The sequence below is a fragment of the Macrotis lagotis genome, chromosome X (assembly GCF_037893015.1).
Source record: "Macrotis lagotis isolate mMagLag1 chromosome X, bilby.v1.9.chrom.fasta, whole genome shotgun sequence".
Taxonomy (NCBI): domain Eukaryota; kingdom Metazoa; phylum Chordata; class Mammalia; order Peramelemorphia; family Peramelidae; genus Macrotis; species Macrotis lagotis.
Window position 1 is genome coordinate 121,826,780 of NC_133666.1, and position 19,007 is coordinate 121,845,786.

Here is a 19,007-nt window from a genome sequence, read left to right on the forward strand (position 1 = left end):
CCAATCTACTCTCCCATCCATCCTTTATCAAGTTCTTTTCTTCAAAATCTCAATCCCCTCTCAGCTACTACTAAAGTACTCTCCCTATCAGTCACTCTACTGCTTAAGAACCTTCTCTCACTCCTTCTCTATTTCAGGTTCTAGGATAAAATACAAACTCCTTAGTCTGGTATTTATAGTTCAGCATCAGACATCACAGGTTTTTTTTCACATTATTCCCCCTTTACACACTTATGTTCCAACTAAATTGGCCCACTTGGTTCTTGAAACTAACACTGTTCCTCAAGAACCATGTTATGAGGGCCTACCTTAAAACCCAGAACCCTCTTTGCTATTCAAATTGGTTCTTATAAGGTCATAGACAGATCCTTTATAGTTAAGTACCTGTATGTAATGTTATGATGAATTCAAAACACGATTTATAAGTTTGATTAAAAAATTATTGTGGTTAAACTTTAAAAAAAGTGCTAGAATGTGAGTGAAGAGTTTAATATTTTTATTCTTTCCCCTCCCTCTTTATTCTCTTCTCGCCTCTTTCTACACAAAACACAGAAGGAAAATACAGGATTAAAACAGCAGAGGCCATCAATAAGTACAACACACAAAAACAGCTATGAAGACAGGCTTATTTACAAGAGGAAATAAATGTAATATTTTCTAGGTGGTTTGTATATCAGACAACATTCAAAAAACTAATCATGCTACATGGGCTCCTTGACCACAGTAGTAAAGTGAAAACAAAAGTTTACTGTTAGAACATAAATATCACAGCCCAGTTGTTTTAATTTCAGTGCAATTAAATTCACAAAACTACATCATACTTATTAAGAGTATAGTTTCTAAACATTCCTTGACATTTTTCACAGGGAGCAGGGTGTTGGTGAAGAAGAGCTGCAAGCTTCAGAGGTTTCTTTATTCAAATTCAAAGCCAACTCAATTTCTGGCTATTAGGTTGACTATAATTTGAATATCTGATAAATTCAAAACACAAAACAGAGGCAGACTTTCTAACATGCTTTTAGCAAAAGCCCTTTTCTTTTTGGAGTGGTCAAAGGACTGGAGCAACCACTTGTTTTTATACTAAAACTATGGTGACAGCAGTGTCTTGAGTCGTAACATTATAGGTGTGAGAATTTAAAATAATATCTTATAAGATCTGTTTATCTACTAGAGTGGGGCTGGACAAACAATTTAAGGGTGAGTTTTACTGTTTGGCCTTAGAGCAATGGGTGAATACTATTGGTCATAAACTCTTATTTGGTTAATGGTGACTCTACTCATTAGTCCTTCCTTTGCCCTCTCCTCCAGGTCAGGGATTTAGATAATTATAACAGCAGGACTGTTTAGGAGTTACTATAAGGAAGCTTCTCAATTTTCTACGTAAAAGTTACTATATCTAAAGTGTGAAGACACAAGAATGACTGACAACAATGTGCTAGATTGCTACCAAATTTCTGCACATTGCCAGGGTATTCCTTAGGGGGAAAAGGTTAACTTTAGCTAGGCCATGGAACCATTTTTCAGTAATTCTGTGATTATCTATCTCCATAATGAATAGAATGGAAAATCAATGCTAATTGATCTCTTCACCAGAAGTGACAAAACTGGTTTTTATATCTATGGAGCTAACTTTTTGAAGCAGGATGTGAAATTTACTTTTTTTTACACCCAAAGACCATCCAGGAGGAAAAGTTTAACCTGAGATACTCCACTATTAAGATGGACTGTATTACTCAAGTTACTGCTAAAATTCTAAAGGATTAAAGTGAATGACTAGTGAATTACAAGAATACTATACTATAGGGTTGTTTTAGTTCCCTAAAAATGCCAGTACAGTTAACCTTGGGTAATAAAAGTACAAGAAGTTCAGAGGGGGGCCCTTTCAGTGAAGACACATTCTGTTGAATTTTACACAAAGACACTGGCCTTTCAATTGACCAATCTCAGATTCTTATCAAGAGCCAGTCAGAGAGTTAAATGAGAAAGCAAAAATATGCTTCTGTAACATTTTAGTACACATACTTTGTTGAAACTGTTCCCTAGGACACCATGTCACATTTATGATAATGGATGAAAGATATATATCATTCATTTTTCTTCTCCTTTTGTTTGAGGAGCTTGTTTATCTCCCTTTTGGCCATTCCAATATACTTCGAAATGATTCCATGTTGGTTTAGTCCAGGAAGTAGCAGTAAGAAAGTTACTAAAAACAAAAAAGATACAAAAAAGATATTTAGGAATATGTAACAAATAAAGTTTCATATCATGTTTTCTATTTCTCCTAGCATTTAGAGTTCCTAAAATAAAAGTAGTTGATCTTTTTCTCTATCTCTGAAAGTACCTCAAAACATGGAAGGCATTAATATATAAACATTTTTATCTTTTCTTTTTATTAATTTTTCCTTTTAAAAATTGATTTTACCTGAGAAAAAGAAAAAACCCAAGAAAAACAATTAACTTTTTAAACAAGCATATATAGTTAATCAAGCAAAACAAATTCCTATAGACCAAGTCCAAATTCTAGATATATCCTGAGTCTATTCTGTCAAGAGGGTCAAATTCTTTATACGAACATTTTTCTAAAAAAAATTACTTTTAGGTTTTAGGGCTTTTTTTTTTGCAAGGCAAACGGGGTTAAGTGGCTTGCTCAAGGCCACACAGCTAGCTAAATTATTAAGTGTCTGAGACCAGTTGAACCCAGGTACGCTTGACTCCAGGGCCGGTGCTTTTGCCACCTAGCTGCCCCATGTCCTTTACTCTTGAATCCCATTCCTCTGTACTATCCATGCTAACAACTTAAATCCCAAAACTAGACCAATTCCCTCCAACCATGTTGCTGAACAACTGAAACTAAATCCGGCCTCACTCACACCTTTGCCTTCATGTCACTCAGGTTCTCATCCTTGGCATTATCTTTGATTCTAGTCACTCACCCTTCATAGCCAATCAGGGACTGTTTCTATTTCCAAACTATCTCAAACAACCAATTATTTATACTTACACTGCCACCACTTTGGTTTAGGCCCTCATCTCTTTTTTTTCCCCCCTCATCACCTCTTAACTGAACTTATACAAATGACTCAATTGGCTTACTTTAAATGCTAATAATGCCCATCTCTCACAGAACTATCAAAAGTGAATTTCCTAAAATGTAGTTTTGCCAATGTCACTCACTCTTCTACTCAAATGCCAGGGGCTCCATGTTATCTTTAGATCAAACATTATAAAATCTTACAGCATTTCAAGTTCTTTACAACCTGGCTCCTTTCTGGCTTTCCAGCCACCTTATGACATCAAACCCCTTGCCACCCCCTGTATTTCAGACACTCTGGCCTACTTGATATTCTCTCTCTCTTGGAATCACCCTACCCCTACAAAGATTTTCCTCTTTACCCCCAGTTTCTTTACTTCAAACTCTGCTCCAGTGTCAATTTCTGCATGACATATTCTAATCCCCTTAAGCTGTTAGGATCTGTTAAAAAAAAATTTACCTTTGTATTCATTCATATGCAATTATATATGTGCTTTTTCCCTTTTGTAGACGAGAAGCTCCTTGAGGTGCCGTACAATGTCTGGCACACGCTAAGAGCTTATAAATATGCTCAGTTTGATAGACAGGATATCCCTTTGGTTTAGTCTCTAAAAAAACTTACCAATAAGGTAGGTGAGGAAAAGATTGTGGACTTGCTGTCCAATCCAAGCAACTGCAGCAAGGGAAACAATCATGGTCATGAAGTACTAAGAAAGATGAAAAAGAATTCCTTGTTTAAAGAGGTGGGATACCTAAAACATCTAAGTTTTTTAGGACTTTGTCATTACTATAAATCAAACAAATGATCTTTTTCCCCCCACTCTTTACTCAGACCTTTTAATGGAAAAATTCTTAGTTATCCCTTCCACATCGCAACTTTCCTCATTGTTGTTAACCAAATGGGAAAATTTTAGGGGAGTTATGTGGAAGCTGCAGATGATACAAAAGTCAGCAGAAAATATGGAAAAAGTTTAGAAAATTAGAAATGTATAAAATATGTGAATAGTATTATATAATATCAACCCAAATTTAGCACTAACACACTGTAAACACCCCATAAAGGATAAAGAAAAAAATTCAGGTTTCTGCTCCAGGACAAAGGAAGAGCCCAAAAATTGTTTTTCAGATTTTCCAGATCTCAGGAGTGCCATGTTCCGAAATCCCCAAGATGTGGAAGAGACAACTTGTATTAGCTCAGAACTTAACCACAACTACTCAAAAAAATATGGTGCAGTAGACTTGACTGAGTTAAAATCTGGCTTCACTTTTTTTTAAGGTTTTTGCAAGGCAAATGGGGTTAAGTGGTTTGCCCAAGGCCACAGGGCCGGGTAATTATTAAGTGTCTGAGGCCAGATCTGAACTCACATTCTCCTTACTCCAGGGCCAATGATCTATCCACTGCACTACCTACCAGGCTTCAGACATTTGATACTTACTGTGTAACTTACCCTCATTCTTCCTGTAATTATATTATGTAAAAGTGGAGCAACACAAGGGAATATTTACTCTAAATACAGTATAAGTATTTTGCTTTTGTTTCAGCAAAAGAGAAAAAGAAAAAAGGAACAAAAACATTTTTATCTACAAGAGCAAACATTATTCTGAAACAACCACAATACAGATGATGTAACTTTCTGTTTTGAATGGCCTAAGCAATACAAACCAAAAAACCCCCATATCTCATAGTCTACAAATATTATGCTACTATTAAGTCAGACTGGAAGATATATTGAATAAATGTTTCAAAAACAAATACCATTTTAGGTTTTTCTTCCTTCAGTGTGAAGAGACGTCTCCACCAGCCAACAGTTCTGCGCCGTGTCTTTACTAGATTGCTGCAAATTTCATGAAATCTTTGTTGTTGCTCAGTAGTCCTAGTAAGATAACAACACCCTCTGTTTTTACTGTGAACAAATTTCTATTTCATATAGAACAGGAAGTCATATATCCAATTTTGTAAACTTACATTTTAGGATTCTTTCTACTAAAGTAAAATCTGGCAAAGAACCACAATAAAGCATAATATTCTTATTTATGTAGAAGATCTCATACAATTATGTGGCTCTAAAATCATGTTTTGTAAATCTCATTATTTCAAAGAGTCATGTAACTACTCCACCAACAATGTATTAGTGTCCCAGATTCCCCACATCCCTTCCAACACTGAACACTGTCCTTTCTGGACATATTGGCCAATCTTATAGGTTATGAGATGGTACATCAGAACTGCTTTAATTTGCATTTCTCTAATCAGTAATGATTTAAAGCAATCTTTCATATAACTATGGATTGCTTTGCTTTCCTCATCTGCAAACTGTCTTTGCATATCCTTTGACCATTTGTTGATTGGGAAATGGCTTGCTTCGTTTTTTTTTTTATAAATTTTATTCAGTTCTCTATATAGTTTAGAAATGAGTCCTCTGTCAGAACTACTAGTTGTAAAAACTGTTTCCCAATTTACTATATTTCTTTTGCTCTTGGTTATTGGTTTTGTCTATGCAAAACTTTTTAATTTAAGGTAATCAAAATTATCTAGTCTGTTTTTAATGATAATTCTCCATCTCTCCCTTGGTCATAAACTGCTTCCACTTCCATAGATCTGACAGGTAAACTATTCCTTGATCTCCTAACTGCTTATATATACTATTGCATTTTATATCCAAATCCTGTATCCATTTTGGTGTTATCATGGTATAGGGTTGGGCATCACATTTTAAAAAAGAGAGAATGCCATAAAATTCATATGCCTAAAAGGGCAACAAAATACCCTTTGATCCAGCAATACCACTACTGGATCTATACCCTGAAGAGATGATGAAAAAGGGTAAAAACAAAACTTGTACAAAAATATTCATAGCAGCCCTGTTTGTGGTGGCAAAGAATTGGAAATTAAGTGAATGTCCTTCAACTGGGAAATGGCTTAACAAACTGTGGTATATGTATGTCGTGGAACACTATTGTTCTATTAGAAACCAGGAGGGATGGGAATTCAGGGCAGCCTGGAAGGATTTACATGAAATGATGCTGAGTGAGATGAGCACAACCAGGAAAACACTGTACACCCTAATAGCAACACTGGGGTGATGATCAACCTTGATGGACTCACTTATTCCAAAAGTGCAACAATCAGGGACAATTTGGGGCGATCTGGGATGGAGAATACCATCTGTATCCAGAGAAACAACTGTGGAGTTTGAACAAAGATTTTACCTTTAATTAGAAAAAAAACCCCCGTTATCTTATTATGCAATCTTGCTATCTCTTATACTTAATTTTTCTTCCTTATGGATAGGATTTCTTTCTCACCACATTCAACTTAGATCAATGTATACTATGGAAACAGTGTAAAGACTAACAGACTGCCTTCTATGGGGGTAGGGGGAGGGAAGCAAGATTAGGGGAAAAACTGTAAAACTCAAAATAATTAAAATCTTTCTAAAGAAGACACATTCAGGGGCCGCTAGGTGGAGCAGTTAGAGAGACACGGTTAGAGCACCAGTCCTGGAGTCAGGAATACCTGAGGTTCAAATCCTGCCTCAGACACTTAATATTATTACCTAGCTGTGTGGCCTTGGGCAAGCTAAACCCCATTGGCTAGCAAAAACCTAAAGATACATTCAAAGGAAGGAGAATAAAATGGTTAAGTAAAGAGCTATAAGCTCATGCTATTATTAAGTCTTAAAAAAAGGGTCTATTTTAGCCAGAAGACTTGAGAGAAAATTTGTAGTTGTCACCCAGTATTTGAAGATCAACCTTATGGATTAAGTAGCTTGCTCAAGACCACACAGGTAATTAAGTGTCTGAGGCCAGATTTGAACTCAGGTACTCCTGACTTCACCAGGGCTGGTGCTCTATCCACTGTGCCACCCTAGCTGCCCCACTAGCTGACCTTTTAAGGTATTTTCTAAATAATTCTGAGATGAATTGATATTTTTGGAAGTTTGTATTTCTGGAGTTCCCCATCCCCCCCCCCAGGATTTTCTTCTATTTATTGAAAAATCTTTACAGATTTAGTAATCAAGTTTTAGGAACGATTGGTGGCCACTGAAATTTTAGTACATTATTATTTTTCTTTTTTATTAAAAATGCAAATTTAGGGGTGGCTAGGTGGTGCAATGGATAAAGCACCAGCCCTGGAGTCAGGAGTACCTGGGTTCAAATCCTGTCTCAGACACTTGATAACTATCTAGCTGTATGGCCACTTAACCCCATTTGCCTAACAAAAACATTAAAAAAATTGCAAATTTATTTCAAAAGCAGTAAAAAGAAATGCTAATATAAAATGACATATTTTGAGGGTTATATATTTAGCATTTTCTTTAGATTATATAATAAAGAGCAGTACACACACACATACACTTGGACATTTATATGAAATTTGCCATGCTAAGCTGTTCATAAAAACAATTTGGAAGTACACCCAAAAAGTTGGGCCCATAGACACCACTTAGTTAGGTCTTTACCCCAAAAGAGACCAAAGAAAGAAGAAAAGAACCTATAAATACATAAATATTTATAGGAGCTCATTTTTTGGTGGCAAAGAACTAGAATCAAACCCCTAAATGCAGATGTAAATTAAACAGTTTAACAAAGACAAACAACCTTAAAAGACTACAGGCAACAGCCACGACACTGAACACTAAGGCTGAAACATGTTACCACCTCCTGACAGAGTTGATGAATTCAGGTATAGAAACAAACTGTTTTTTAGGCAAGTCCAATGTAGGAATTTGTTTTGCTCGATTATGCATATTTGTTACACAGGTTTTGTTTTTCTTGAGATAAGGAGAAGGAAAAAAAGAACAGGTAGAAGAAATAAAATTTTGAAAATAAAAACAAAAATGAAAAAAATGCTAAAAAAGAATCTGAAACACAAACTTCAGTTGATTCTGAAGCATTATGTTGAAAACCTCATTTTGTTTCTGGTTTATTAATGTGCTAATTTTGCTCTTAATTTGTTATGAAGATTGTTTAAAAAAATCTTTTGAAAGAGATGAAAGAATAAGACTTAAAGACTTTCAAAAGTACAGTCACAATTTTATATATAATAGTCAAGGAAGAAACACAGATCTAGAACTTAGCTATTATTTAATCTAAACTATAAAGAGAAACCCAGAGAAACGATTAAAGTCAGACAGCTAATTAGTAATTAGAGCTTGAATACACAGCTTCCTTAACTTCCAGTTTGCAACTCATTCTATTAGTACATTTATTTGTAAATTTGATTTATAGGTCAGATTTTTATGGTAAAAAATCAGCTTATTTTTCTGGATTTGTTTTCAGATGTATCATAGGAAATACACAGTAACTTCATTTCCCATTAGGTAAAAAAATGGGATACATTCACAACAAACAATATCTCAGGAGAAGTTAAACTTTGAAGGACTAATTCAGTTACTTTAGACTATCTCCTTTAATATCTTTAATTTAGATGTATTTCTCAAAAGCAATTCTCTCCACCAGACATTAAGTGTCTTATCAATTTTTTTTTTTGCAAGGCAATGGGGTTAAATGGCTTGCCCAAGGCCACACAACCAGGTACTTATTAAGTGTCTGAGGCCAGATTTGAACTCAGATACTCCTGACTCCAGGGCTGGTGCTCTATCCACTGAGCCACCTAGTTGTGGGCACACACCCCCTAACCGTTTTTTCCTCTACTTTTCTAATGAATTTTAAACTCTGAATTATAAATCCTGGACGCAAAAGATGGTAATTAAATTAGGCATCCTAATATAACAATAACTCCCTCTCCCTTCAATTCTAAGTATATTGAGTTACCAAAGTACTACTTATCTTACCATTTATTGGAGCCAAATATCCTAGGAGCAAGAATGGGTACAAGGTAGTCAGCCAGGCATAAAAACATAACGAAACAGGAAACACCAGAAAGAACAGATGGATCCAAATAGTAGATCAAACTATTAAAAGGAAAAAAAGAAAAGATTTAAATATCATATTACTAGACATTTTATCCCATAAAATCAATAAAAAACAATACACATAACACTCACTGCAAGCAAAGCTGAGTTAGATGAAGGAATAGGGAGAAAGCTGTGACTAGTCAAGCATGACCTGGTTCTCAAAAGGGCATAAAAGTCTAACAGATGAGTTTAGCACCAATACAGTCATAATACATACATACAAATGCATTACAGCAGGTCTTACATAAATAATGAAATATGAGAAAGCTGACCTGAGAAAATGCCTTCTTTTTCAATCTTAAAAGCATTTTATTTTCCCCCCCAAAAGATAGTTTTCAATAATTTTTTGTAGAATTTTTCTCCCTCTCTCTTTTCCCTCCCTCTTCTCTAAGCTGGCAAGCAGCAAGCAATCTGATATTGGTTATGCATGAAAATGCATTCTTTAAAGATTATACATGACAAAAGGTTTAGAGCACTACAAAAAAGAAGGCTTAATAAAGGTGCAAGTAAATACTAATTGGCAAATATCAAAATAGCAACTTCAAAGCTCACTTACAGGAATACCAAAGAAACAACACCCACGACTGCAGGTGGAAACCAGGCTCTTTCCCATCGAAGAATTTTATCAGCTATTAACATCACTTCTCCCCATCCTTGCAATTGTTCTTCCAGGCTGGCAGTTTCAGCAGCCTGCATAAAAGAAATATTTATCATTACAATATTCTTAAAATTTGTTGTGGTTACCTGAAAGTTAAATTCTTTTATGGTATTACAATACTCATAAAATTATCTTTTCTCAGCTGAACCTAGTCAATAATTGTAATTTAAAAAAAATTCATAGTGATGTACCAACAGGTCAGTGATAGACCTCCATAAACAAAAATATTTATAGTAGAACTTTTTTGTAGAACAGAGCTGGAAATAAATTAGATTTCCATCAACTGTAACTGACTAAACTAGTTGTGGCATATGGATGTGTAGAAATAATATTGTGCTGAAAGAAATGATATAAGTAAAGAAAAGCATGAGAAGACTTTTTGATTGCAGAGGGTGTAAGCAAAACAAGAAAATGTAAATGCCTACAGCAATGTTAATGAGAAAAACAAAAGAAGAAAAACGAATTGCATGCTTAAGATTCAAAGACAGGAGACACCTGGGTATGGTACACTGCATGTCAGATATTTCTGATAGTTTTGCTAAACTGCTTTTCTTCTTTGTTTGAAGAGATGTCACTTGGGGGAAAATGAGGAAGGGATAACTGGGAAATGTGGGTAATATAAAGATAAAAGACATCAAAAAAATTAATCAAGTCAGTAAGCTGAAAGGTTAAATTTTTATTTAACATAACTTTATCCAGCAATTATTAATTTTAAGTTCAGGGCCCAGTAGTTTCTAAAACAAAAATCAGCATTTTAATAAAACCATAAATTTGGGTAATAATCTGGATTGCTATCTTTCTTGGACTAAGAAGGTCTCTAAGATGTCTTTCAATCTTTTAAGATTTTCCAAATAACTCCCAATGTTCAAAACAGCTGTCCTGTAAAAGATTTTTTCTAATATTCCCTGAAACTGGGATATACAGCATTAGTAACACAAAATGAAGCCGAATTTCATATCAAACTGGGAAACTCCATCTTTTAAACTCAATTCAACTTCTTTTGTGGGGAAATCTGAGAAACTCAAATTGTCACAAAGGGAAACTCTTGAATTAGTAAAATTTATGTCTTAAAAAGCTAATGTGATACATGGTTTTCTCCAAAAAAATCACTTAAAATTATTCAGATGAAAAATGCTGCAGAATTTCCTTCTCTTGAAATTGACGAGTCACTGTACTTTTCCGGATCCATGCTCCTTACCTGCAGGATGAAGGGGATTTGTAAACCTAAGCTGGCTCCTAACTCTAAACCTCACCACCGCCACCTGCCAGGGTTTTTTTGCCTTCACTTTTCCATGAATCGCATCCGCTTCCACAGCAGCTCACACAACCCTGGGCCCGTCGGTGCCTCTTGCGAGTTTTCTCCTTTCTACAAGGTGGTGGCCCCTTTGGGCTGGGAGCCCGCGACCGCCGGGCACCTCGGCCCCAGTCGGGCACCCCGCCCTCTCCGCTCCTCCCGAACCCTCAAGCCTGGAATGGTCTGCTCGAAAATGGGGGGAATTCTATTCGTCTACAACCCCGATGTTTCCCAGTACACGGGGCGGCTGGGGGCGGAGCGAAGAGCCCCAGGCCGCGGCCGCCGAAGCTTTCCTTCCGTCCCCATCTCGCTACCCTCCCCCCCTCCCCTCTCTGCTACCCAACCCCCACCTTCTTCGGACTGCCAGCCTCCAGGCCCGGGCTTCACCAGGCCGGGGCGAGGCCTGGGGCCTCTGGGCCACTCACCAGCAGGTTGCTGCTGCGGTTATCTCCTTCCGCCATGACCGCCGCGGCGCCTCAGGGGCTCAGCAGAAGGCACCGAAGCCTACATACAAGACGAAAGCAGGACGCCAAGACACCCTGCCCAGCTCCTCCGAGACGGCCGGCCTCCCTAGTCTTTTATAGGCCGGCACCCTTTCCCGAGAGGCCTTGCGAGCTGGCCTTTTCATTGGTGGAATTCAGGCGAAGCCCAGACTCACAGCAGCCAACCACGATCCAGTACATGTTTTCAAAACGAGGCAGAAAAAAATGTAAAGAAAACTCTGGGTTGAGAGGCGGGGAAATGGCCCGCTTGGCCAATCATCTCTCCGATCCGTTCGGCACTCTCCCTTCCCTCTAGCCCTTTCCTACCAGCTCCTCCTCTCCTCTTCCCAGGTTCGGAAGCCGTTCAACCGTCACAGGTACGGAAAGGCCCCGAGCGTGTGCGCCTGCGCGCGGGGTGGGACGCAGGCGCAGTCTCTCCTTCCTCGGTGGTCTGGGTAACGTGAGCAGAGGCGCCTAGCCCGGCAGCGCTTCCTCGGGCCTCCGCCCGGGACCGGAGCTTTCCTTCTAGATCTCATTTCCATTCTGCAAAACGCCACGAGTAAGGACGGAGAGCTGCCGTACGTCGGGGAGGGAAGGAACTGGCATTTCTGTGTACGTCGGCTATCTCCGTGCTGTAGAGCTGCGTCGGCCTGTCCGTCAGAGGGCGCCGAGCTCCCAGTCTCAGCTCCGGGGGACCCCAGGCGGGTCGCCACACCCGGATTGCTTCCAAAAAAAATATGGGAGAACAATAATGTATACGCAAGATTTTGGAGTATTTGGTGTTTGTCTAAGGTATTTGCCTGGTGATACCCTGGCCACCCGCGTGACCCTCCTCCCATCATCCAGCCACGAGCTTATAAAAAGAAGCGTGTCCCTTTTAAACCGGTTCAGATATGTGACTTTAGCACTGGGAAATAGAACAGCTAAGCCATGACACGTTTTAGAAAGTAAAACTTGAACCGTGCAGGTTTATGCACGTCAGATAGCCCTGAAATTGTACCGTTGCTTTACTTCACCAGCTAAATGCAAGGGAAGTTCTATTCAGTTCTGTTGAGCATTGTAGACCATTCCAGGTAGGACGAGGATTCAGTGTTCCAAGAAACATTTAAGAACCTATTTGTTTGGTGTAGGTTACGGTGGGGAGGAAGTCAAAACTGGCTCAGTTGTTGAGGTGTACTGGAAAGTAAGGTGGGAATACTCTCCAAGTTAGTTAGGCTCCTCAAAAAAGCTCTTGAGGATAAAGTGGAAAAATTGATGAGAATACTTTTCTCTCTCCCACAGAACAGCAGGAATTTTTATTTTGAAAGTCCTGCCTTAAGGAAGATGCTTTAGATCAAGTGGTAAATACCTAAAACAGAATGAGAAACGGAACTGTTGGGTACTATATTACTCCATAAAGTGGAGCTTCCTGTTATTATTCCACATTCACAGCCTAACCATTATGTAGATAAGGTTGTCTGAGTTTTTCAATAAGCTTTTCCCTCTTTACTACTTAAGCTTCAGATGAGCAGTTGTGGAATATTTAAATTATTTAAAAAATGGATTAGATCAGTAAATTATCTAAATTTCACTTAAAATACAGGCTTTATACTATAGATTATTTTTTCATCCTATTTTCTTGTTTTTATAATATAGATAAAAAGTGCCAAATCATAACAGGACAAACACACCCACTTAGCAGACCTTAGAGATTATATTGATAAACTATCCCTCTAATTTTGGGGTAAATTTAGAATTGTCTTTATTTTGTAACCAAACTAAACTTTTTAAGTGATAATTCTTTTATTCAATTTGATGAATATGTACCTTTAAACATTTTAAAAATTAAGAAAGTTGGTCAAGGTAACACAATTGCACATCGTAGATCTGTAGGAAGGTAAAACTTTTTATATTTAGGGCTAGTAAGTATTTTTTATTTGTCCACTTTGATCAATAAATTAAGAGTTTAATATTAGCCCAGTTGAGTTTAAACCTTTATTTCTTGAAAAAGGTATTCTATACAATCTTTGCCATGTTGATGCAATTGGTATGCACAAAGTTTGCTTGTAATTTTTTCCCCAAAAGTTGCAGTATCAACATTTTTAGGAAGATGGTGTGATACACTCACAAAATATCCATTGGGGAGGCAATACAACCTTTATACAGAGAAGCCACTTCCTTTTATACAGTTCTGTTAGAAAAAAAGGAAGATTCAGTTTAGTTTGCTCTCACAATAATGGTCAATAGGAGAAATTATTCATATCGTATCCTTACAAGTGGTAGAGAAAGATTTTATCCTAGAAAAAAGTAATGGATTAGGGATAAAAATTGTGGAGCTGAACAAAACATTTGAGGTTTGAATGTTGTAAAAATATGCTTATATTTAAATCGCCTGTTTTTTAAAATAAAAACAAAGCATCTTTCTACAACTCTTATTATTTCTGAGCAACATGCAATTCTTTACTCTTTACCACTTTTGAAAATACATCTAACAATTGCATTACATTTTTACATTATTAATACAAGTTTTTCCTTAATAAACCCACACAACTGAGTATGGAAAACCAATTGATTTACAGTCTGCATGTTTTCAAATCCACCCTTTTTAATGAGACTTCCTTGGCCAGGGCCAAATGTTCTCCAACACTTTTGTTTAATGAAGTTGAAAAGTTGCTATTTCCAATCCAGGCATAAGGAACAGGAAAAGTGCAACAAAACCCACACAATTTCATAGCATGGTAAATTTCTTTTCCATCTCATCTCTTGAAAAAATTTACCGTATCTAGATACGCTACCATGTTCTTTTCCCCAAAGGACATACTTTCTAATTATTAATAGCATCAAAGCATAAGCCACATTCTTTCACTAAATATTAATATTCTACCTCCAAAGCCTAAGAAAAATAAAGATCCTAATTCAATTTTATAGTGTATAAGACAAGTGAGAAATAGGTCACTGATTTTAATAATCTAATGTAAAAAAACATTCAAGGGTGATAATAGTAAATAATCTGTCATTTTCTTTTGAATGAGTAGCTCATTCAGGCTTAAAGAAATTGGCTGAATTTTATGTTTATGACCCAAAAGGAGGGAAGAACTGCCAAGAGGAACCAACTCCTTTTGTTTTGGTGCTGCTTAAACAACCTGCAAGATTAATTACAAAACTGTTGAGAACTGAAAATGGAAGACTTGTCAGGGTTAAAGTACTGTCTATAACTTAATACTCTAACATTTATTTGGCTGTACTCACACTGCCCTGCTCAGAAATTTTAAAATGGCTCTTTCCTTAAAATTTTACATCTCAGACCAACCAAACCTGAAGTAAACTCCTACAATTGCAGATAATACAACACTGGAAAACCATTTAGAATGTAGAGAGATGGGGGTTAAATGGAGTGCTGGATAATTTTATTTTCAATTTCAGCCTTGATCAACAACAGTTCTACCTACACAAAGAACACTGCATGAAGTCCATAAGATCAAATCTAGAGAGACTCTTAATACTGTTATCCAAATAACCATCAAGGAAGCTGCATAAGAACTGATCATGAACACAGTGGGACAAACACATTGAACAGACTAGTGGAATCTCTCTAGATAATCCACAAACTAGTAAACCTCCAGAGTTTTTGCTCTAAAAACAAAGAAGATGCTCAGGCAATTCCAATGGCTTAAGACAACATAACACTGAGGATAATTAAGGTTTTGAGAAAAGAAAAATAGCTACTTGGAGGTTAGCAACCTGAACCATTAAAAAAAAACTTTTTCCATAGCTATTTTGTCTATTACTAAATAGGATGGTTTCATAGCTACTTCATCTTTTCATTCTTCTTTGAGGATGAACCCTACAGCCTATTTGATCACCAGTATCTTTTTAACCTATTTTAACCTTGAAAATACTGATGAATATTCTAGCAACCTAAAACTACAAGGTCATTTGAAATTTAAATTCCACAAGGAAATAAAACTACAGTAAATGCCAATATACATCTGGAGCCTCAATATTTCTGAAAACAAAAGTTAATTATTTTGATGTCATTACAGTAAGGTTAAAGGGATCAATTTGTCAATGGTCACGCATAGGTGATTTACTGGATGTGTTTGAGTGCTATCTTTCATAGTAAAGTTGTTTCACTATGGTAGCTGAGATAAAGTGCCAAGGCACCTATGAAATCTGATACTTCTTAGAATTTTCTATTAACCTACCTTACTAAGATAAAGCAGAAGCCATTTTCAAATACTACACCGTAGGGGCTTGTAAGTTTTAAAAAAATTTCTTCCCTGCTTTTTTCATTCTGATAATATAAAGACTTATCTCTAAAAAGCAGCTTCATTTTTGGCTATTAAGAGGTACATGTGAGATGAAAAAATTTCTCACAGTTTCTAGAAAACAAAGCAACATGCAAAATGCATTATGGCATTACTATTCCAGCTTTGTTGTTTTATTAAAATAAGGTACACTATAAAGAAAGTAAAAAATGTGAATAGGACCTTTTGTTAGGCACATGGATATTCAAATGCCATTTTTCTTGCAATACATGGCAAAGTGTTAAAAAGACATAATGAAATGTATTATCTCATAGGTGTCAAATCAGAGTAATGAAGCAATCAGAAAATACAAAGTTCACAAACAAAGAATTTTTCTTAACACTTCAAGTTTGTGAAAGCTGGAAAGTAAACTTAAAAATCTCTGGGTGTTTGAAAACTACTGAGATTCAATTTTTAATCTTGTTTTGCTTTTTAATATGTGATTTGGAAAAGCTTATTCTAGACAGGATTATGGTTTACTGAATAAGACTTCAAGATTAAAATGCGATGGTAATTTTAAGAAAATCTTGATCATGAGTTCACTGTCACATATTACTGAATAGTAAACTATCAAAGTCATGCTGTAAAGTACTCCATACATAACTTTAATAATTTAACTGAACAAAATGTTGGTGGTTCCTCTTTAAAAGTAGTGTTACATGTAAAATCCAAATCTACCACATGAACTAAAGAATTTTAATTTTGCAAATAAAGTTTCAAATGAGAAAACTTGAATTAAAAAAAACATCACTCTACCTCCACCAGAACATCACTTTATTGTTTATCTGTCATCAACAATGTAAACTCTACTAGATATTCTATCCTGGTTTTTAAAAAAGATTACATTGGATTTGGCTACTCTTTTATGAAAGAAACTACAGCAATCACGGTAGAATGAAGTTTGGGAAAATTTTGAATGACTTGCCCCTCCCCCCATACTTACTCTGCCACAGCAGAAAGAAATATACATTAAATCAAATGTCTGTTAGATTAATTACTTTTAAATGCACAGTGACAATTTGGGAAACTGTACATGATAGAATCACAGAAATGACTTAACCAGAATTACATTTTTTTGTATGTGATCATTCAACCTTTAAGTAATCCTTGAATTTTCAATATTTTCAGTGCTTTTGGAGAAATTTCCATTCATCAAAAAGAATCTATGTTAACAGTATTGAGACTGAAGTACGTGAAATACAAGGATTGAAATAAAAGTTTATTTGAAATATGGATAATCTACTAGACTAGGTAAAAGGGAGAGGAGGTTGGGGGGCAGGGAAAGGAGGAGCAAGGAAAAAAGGAAGGGGGGTAAGAAGGGAGACAAAGGGGGAAACCCAGATTTTTTTCTTCATTTTAGAAGTTTTTCCATTGCAGTGTATCTGGTATACAGCTCTCTTGCTTTCAGTCCATTTCTGAAGTTCATATTGTGTAGCCTTTTTTTTAATTTTTGAAACTTACTGGTCAACCCAACCAGTACTGCTGCCACACAACAAGTGTAACACAAGAATCTGAATGCATCGAATCTTCCTTTGCTGTGATTTCTTCATGGCCCCAGTTTTCTGTTTCTCTTTGAACGGGCTTTGGTATTTCCTGGATTGTACACACAGGGTCAGGTGGAATGGAGTTCCAAATCACTCTGCGCTCTGTAGCATTCGGATTTCTTTCTGCAGCTAACCTCCTGACACGTTTGCAGCTGTTCTGTAGCAGAAAGACAATCGTGGTGGTCAGGCGGTGAACTTTCACCCTTGACCCTGGGGTTGCAGACCATTGTGTTTAGCGTATCCCTGAGTGCAGCTATCCTGCAGGATTCACTTCCTAGTGCACCGAGATTTCCTAGGTTTCCTCAGATTAAGCCCCAGTATGCATCACCACCGACTGTGGTGTGGCTATGGATGCCTGAGGCCGAGTTGATTCTGGTGGATGTCTGACCTCACTTAACCAGACTGATCTGTGGTCTTCCCATTCATACCCAGGCTGTCCAACCTTCATACAGCTGAGCCAAGTTATCTAGATTAGTTGCTTCCTTAATCACATAGTCAACCTGTAAAAGACAGAAAGCAAAACATGTTTAAAAAAAATTTTTTTTTTTAACAATTTTTAAACTAGGTAAACTGGTTTGGGAAAATCTGATTGATCCCCAAATTAGGCAGCAGTGTAGATGACTTATTTAAACCTTTAAAATGTAAAAAGTATAAGGCAAACTCATTAGGGAAAGTGAAGTCCTGGAGGACATGTCACACTATGCAACACAGCATTACTTAGTGAAAGGTCTCTTTAAAAAAAGTTAATAAGGGGCAGCTAGGTGGCGCAGTGGATAGAGCACCAGCCTTGGAGTCAGGAATATCTGAGTTCAAATCTGGCCTCAGACACTTAATAATTACTTAGCTGTGTGGCCTTGGGCAAGCCACTTAACCCCATTGCCTCAAAAAATCTTAAAAAAAAACCAAAAACAAAAAAAAGCTAATATTAGTACACAAAAACCTATCCAAACTATTTTTTTATTTGTAAAAATGACATTATTAACTATTTTAAGAGAAAACTTAAAAGAAACCCACTTTGACAGTATCCCTTCCATTACAACTAGTAGACAATCTCAAGGTATATAGGGGGAAACATTCTGTTTGACAAGCTGAACTAAAACAGGGATCTATATGTAAATTAGCAGTCTGTTAAGATGCTGGGGGGGGGGGGGGTGCAGAGAATGATTGATCCTGAAAAGATTACTGTTCAAAGATGTAACTTTAATGTTTTCAGGATCAATCATTTCTATTCCTGGACTTATGGGTCTTGCAAGTAAAAAGATGGTGGAATAGACATTTTCTCTGATCCCCACAACCTCTCAGAAATCCTCCAAAACAGAATTCTATGTTTCAGAAATAAAGCAATTTCAGCTATCCTATAATCTAGGACAAAAAATCCAAAGGAAGATAAAAAAACAAACAAACCAAAGAATACTGAGGCTGAGCTCAGCTCTCTTCCTCCATTTCCCATGCTGGTGGCACTGAGGCTACACTTAGAAGATCCAAGGACATGACACAGGCTTATACCAACAATCATTCCTGCATCCCATTTACCCTTTTCTTTTCAGTGCTGAAGAGGCTCTAGAAACTTGTTTGGGTCTCAACCAACTTGACCACAAATGTTCACTGGGACTAAAATCCAGAAGCAACAGCTCTGCATTAAAGCTCTGAACTGCCTATAGCAGGGAAAGCAGGCTTTGAATTGCAAATGCCAGGCCAAAAAGTAAGACAAAGTGGGACAGGTCACTATTATGCTAGGGGGTGGAGGGTGCCATACAGTAGGTCTGATGGCAAGAACTCAGGACTCAACTG

At 36.9% G+C, this 19,007-nt stretch overlaps 2 protein-coding genes across 4 annotated transcripts in view; both read right to left on the minus strand.

Annotated features, from left to right (window-relative positions):
• Positions 1-475: 475 nt before the first annotated feature.
• On the minus strand, positions 476-11,748 carry ARL6IP1 (ARL6 interacting reticulophagy regulator 1). Its single transcript, XM_074200744.1, has 6 exons — positions 11,330-11,748; positions 9,509-9,642; positions 8,830-8,949; positions 4,788-4,905; positions 3,654-3,738; positions 476-2,203 (listed from the first exon to the last, which is right to left on the minus strand). Exons 1-6 carry the CDS (start codon positions 11,363-11,365, stop codon positions 2,085-2,087), a joined length of 612 nt encoding a protein of 203 aa, XP_074056845.1. The 5' UTR covers positions 11,366-11,748; the 3' UTR covers positions 476-2,084.
• A 5,122-nt stretch (positions 11,749-16,870) lies between these two features.
• The window catches only part of SMG1 (SMG1 nonsense mediated mRNA decay associated PI3K related kinase), a 121,759-nt gene continuing 119,622 nt past the window's right edge, over positions 16,871-19,007 (minus strand). For all 3 annotated transcript variants that reach the window (XM_074200742.1, XM_074200741.1, XM_074200743.1), the window contains one exon: positions 16,871-17,716. In XM_074200742.1, the coding sequence (XP_074056843.1) occupies positions 17,639-17,716 (78 nt within the window). In that variant the 3' untranslated portion in view covers positions 16,871-17,638. The remainder of the gene's footprint in view (positions 17,717-19,007) is intronic.